The sequence below is a fragment of the Gavialis gangeticus genome, unplaced genomic scaffold, assembly GCF_001723915.1.
Source record: "Gavialis gangeticus isolate Ggan-Ray unplaced genomic scaffold, GavGan_comp1, whole genome shotgun sequence".
NCBI lineage: Eukaryota > Metazoa > Chordata > Crocodylia > Gavialidae > Gavialis > Gavialis gangeticus.
The window spans coordinates 25,461,986-25,466,306 of NW_017728996.1; the positions used below are offsets into that span (position 1 = coordinate 25,461,986).

General features: G+C 34.3%; 1 protein-coding gene across 4 annotated transcripts in view; it reads right to left on the minus strand.

The window, feature by feature from the left end:
- Positions 1–3,423, minus strand: part of SLC12A1 (solute carrier family 12 member 1) — an 80,845-nt gene extending 77,422 nt beyond the window's left edge. For 3 of the 4 annotated variants that reach the window (XM_019504186.1, XM_019504185.1, XM_019504183.1), the window contains exons 1-2: positions 3,180–3,366; positions 746–1,351 (exon numbers count right to left, since the gene is read on the minus strand). In XM_019504186.1, the coding sequence (XP_019359731.1) occupies positions 746–1,162 (417 nt within the window). In that variant the 5' untranslated portion in view covers positions 1,163–1,351; positions 3,180–3,366. Of the gene's footprint in view, positions 1–745; positions 1,352–3,179 lie in introns of all 4 variants that reach the window. The other variant, XM_019504184.1, reaches the window with a different exon arrangement.
- Positions 3,424–4,321: the final 898 nt, after the last annotated feature.

A 4,321-nucleotide genomic window follows, 5' to 3' on the forward strand; every position in this document is an offset into this window, starting at 1 on the left:
AGATCAGTCTAACCATGCCCAATCTAACTTAGTGCACCTCCAGTATAGTTAAATTAGATCAGGTCAGCCATTTTTGACCAAGCTAACCTTTCTGGAACGTCTGTACAGTTCGCACTTAGATCGACCTAACTAGGGTTCTAAGTATAAGATCCATACGTGTGTGAACTAAGTTAGAGTCGGTGGCCATTTTTAACACAATCTAACCACCTCCTAACTTTCCTGAATTTCTGTAACTTTTGTTACTAGAAGAAATGGAGAAGCCTTTGTATTTCTGATTAATTAGTAGCAACTTTTATCTATTACATCATGTTAATATAATATTTATGACTGGATTATTGAATGAACATAAAGAACTAGTCAATACTATTCTAGTTACAAGCAGATGTTAGATTTAAGCTTGGAATAGATGCATTAGTTTCTAATTTATGACTTAATATGCTAAATCTACCTACTTAACTATAAATGGAACAAACTAAATTATCCAGCTTTAGAGAAACTGGAATGAGGGCATATTACTCTACTAATGTTATAGATTATTTTCAACCAGATCTATTTAATAAAAACTTTTGCTCCTAGCAGGGTGCAGAACAGAAAACATGCAACAGTTACAAAGAAAAATAAGGGAAATAGTTATATTATTTATTTTGGATAAGATCCAAAAATTTAGGAGTTATAGATGCTAATAAACATAATTGTCACTCTTAAAATGGAATAGAGAATGTTTGTATCTTTCTTTTCAACTTACCTTTGCCAATTGCTCATGGATTTCTAACAAGCTTGGTCTGCTGATTTTGACCCCACTGATGCTGCCAGTGTTTCGATAATAATCAATTTTAGGAATTGGGTCCATCGTGTTATGGCCAAAGGTCTGTAGGTAGTATGTGTTGCTGTGAGTATCGTAGGGATGTATATTTGCATCTGTTTTAGTAGTATCTCCATTTTGAAGAAAATTGTCGTACAGCTGTCTGGTACCAGGCCTGAAACTGATTCTCAGTCTGTTATGGGCTTCATCAGCAAAAGATGTTTCTTCATAGTGTGGAGGATTAGTGTCCTCTTGAGATGTTGCACTATTGTCATGGCCATGGCTTTCATTAATTACATTAACCTGAAACCGATTTGCATTTGGATCCAAAAATACACTTGGAGAATTATTCATTGACATCTTCAGAGATGTTGTGTGCTTAGGTTCCAATATAGAATCTTTTGGGGTTAAAACTAGTGTTGTTTTCTCTGCAAGAGACTGCTACTGTTGGGTTTGATGGATCTTTGTTCTTAATGTAGCAAAGTTCAATGGTAGTTTTCTTGAAGCTGTCACCCCTAAGCAGTCTTCTTGGAGTTGTCCTGCATGATTCTGTCATCAAAAGTATAAATAAAACTCTTCCATATGCAATTAACTTACATGGTAAAGTGCTTTCAGATGCTTTCCTTATAAGTACAGTGGGAAAGGAATCTTATAAGTTGTTTTATAAGTAGGACCTGATCCAAAGAACAAACTCGTTAAGAAAATAACAATCTTTCCACTCATCTGGAAGGACTTTGGAAGCCAAAACTACACTACAAACATAGTGCTTCATTAAATACGGTGGATCCCAAGGTCTCATGGAAGCTGGTGGGAATTTTTGGAGCATAAAGAATGCAAGAAGAAACATGTACAAGTCTGCTTAACTATGAAGTCCCACTGAAATATTACGTACACTACATATTTCCCTTGTAGGGCAGAAATAAATTGATGTGAAAATTCAAACCCTCCAATTGTTCCAGCATAGGAGACAATTTATGAGTAGATGATTAAAGCACTGAAAACAACATATTTTAGAGGCAGCTACAAATAATATAATTCACAGGAATAGATACAAGGGAACTGAAACATATCCAAAAATAGTACCACCTTTTTGCTGAATTCTAATGGATGAAAATAATGAATGTGTCCATACAACAAAAGCAAAATAGCAATTATTCATTATTGATATACATTAACAATATTTTAAAGAAATTTAAAGTTGAGAAGAACATGACAGAACTGCTCTTGCATTCCTGGTAAACCCAAAACAACCTTTTAAGATGTATTGAAATATATAGGGGCAGATGGTCAGAACTGACCATGTGAGACCCTATACAAATGTCTTGCAGGAAATGTCAGCACCTTGGGACAATGAGCTCTCTAGTCAGATCCTTCTCAAATGGTATCAATGACAAATTCTTTGTGATCTACTGAAAACAGATGCAGAACTGCATGGGAGACTTGAAAAACTCTACATGATGAAACCTGCTTTCACCATGATGGAGGAATGTATCGGTGTTCTACACCCTTATATAGAATAATTAATTAAAAACACATTAAAGCTGATTAAAAATCTAATCAAATCCACATTACCCTGAAAGGGAGCATGCTTGGGCCTTGAAACTTTTATGAGTGCATGTTATAGTAAAAAATATTGGAGACAAAATAGACACTAATATAAAGGAATATTCTGACTGAACATCTGCTAAATAAATCAAGGGAAAGAAAGCATCTAGCACTGATAGTGAAATCATACTATTTCTTACTATAGCCCTATGTACCTAACTATATAAACTTTGTTCAATAAGCACACAGAAAAATTAAAATGTGAAGAGCCCTCTTACGAAACACACTCCACCCTCATTACAAGTTACTGTATTTGTAGGTCCCAACTACAAATAAAATAAATGTTTGCTAACTTCCATAAATGACACACATTTTCTGCTGCAAAGTATCTTCAGCACAATGCTTTTTATAACCTTCTAGGTCTTTTATTTTTAATGTTTTATGAATTTCACATAAAACAGTTACTTTTTGCCATCTTTATGTGGCACTATATTCCGTTGGTCACTTCATATCCAGGTTTCACAGTGTTATGATATTGATAATCTCAGACTGTATATTAGGTGCTGCTTCCCTTAGTGTGAAATTCTTTAATAAAAAGTTTAAGTTAAGTATTCAATTTCCATGCACTAAGGGACAAATCTTGATCCACAGCTATTGACTTTATTGAAACCAGATTTGTTCCTAACTGTGTTTTGGAGCCTGCATAAAATCCTGGTCCTTTTCAAATCAATGAGAATGTTGCCAGTAATTTCAACAGGACCATAAGTTCACCTTCCTAGTTTTCTTCTATTCCACCAGTAGTTCTTTTTCTAGGAAAACAAAAGTCTCTTACCTTTCTGCTGCCTTTGCAAACAGTATTTTTTCCACAGTAAATTTCCAGAAGATGGTTAGATGCTGTAGTTTGCTAGTAAATTTGCACCTAATATTATAGTATTGTGTATAAGTTAGCAATCTTATATTATTTGGGATAGTTAAACTTACCACCCAATTTCTGCTTTAATGAAGAACAATCTCTCTCTTATTTACCTTATATGCATTATCTTTGCTTATATAGTGCTTCCTTCTGACCCGTGAATTATGGTTTTTACTCCATTGGCCAATTTTGTCTTCTGTTCAAAATATAATCCAATCTCTATCTTTGGAACATGCTATAAACCACTTCTGACTTCTGATTTAGAGCGACATTCTACCCTGTTAAACATCAACTAGTAAATGAACCTATTAATTCTTGGAAGGAAGAAATAAAACTGTTGTTGCATAGGTTTATTTATTTATTTAATTTTGAATTCATAAAATATAGCTGTAGGCATCCCTGCACTGCTGTAACAGCTACTATCCAGCAATTATGTTGAGTAGCATGTCAGTATATTCTTCTTTATTTATTTTAATACCAAGGATAATTTTATTTAGATTTGCTTTCTTTTCTATCATTTTATATAAAAAGCATTGTAGCACAACAGTGCCTTAAGGGTTGGAGAAGGATATACCAGGGTATAGAATTTACTGGGACATAAATAGAAATTTCTAAAAGTCCACAGCTAAAGAGTTGATTTAAAATTATTTTTTAAATTTTAATACAATAAGCCCATACTTTTTCTGTATTCCATGCTCAGCTTGAGCAGTATTTTAACAAATGAACAGCCCCACTGAAATCAGGGCTACACTCATCAGTGTTATTGTTGTCTATTTGTATTAGAATAGTACCTGTGGGCCCAATTAATATTTATATATGAATTTACTTTAATGCACATTTATAATCGCACTGCCACTGTCGGAACTATGCATAAGCCAAACATGGATGAAGTCTTTGCAGAACTGAGGCTAAAACAGAGAAAGACTGGGAGTAAGAAACTTATTAAACTCATTTTAAAGATGGGGATTGAAGCAGAGAGATTAAGTGATTTACCCAGGGCTCAAATTATGGGGGGGCTGGGGGAGGGGCTGAACCCTCCCATAAGATATGAGAACTCCCTT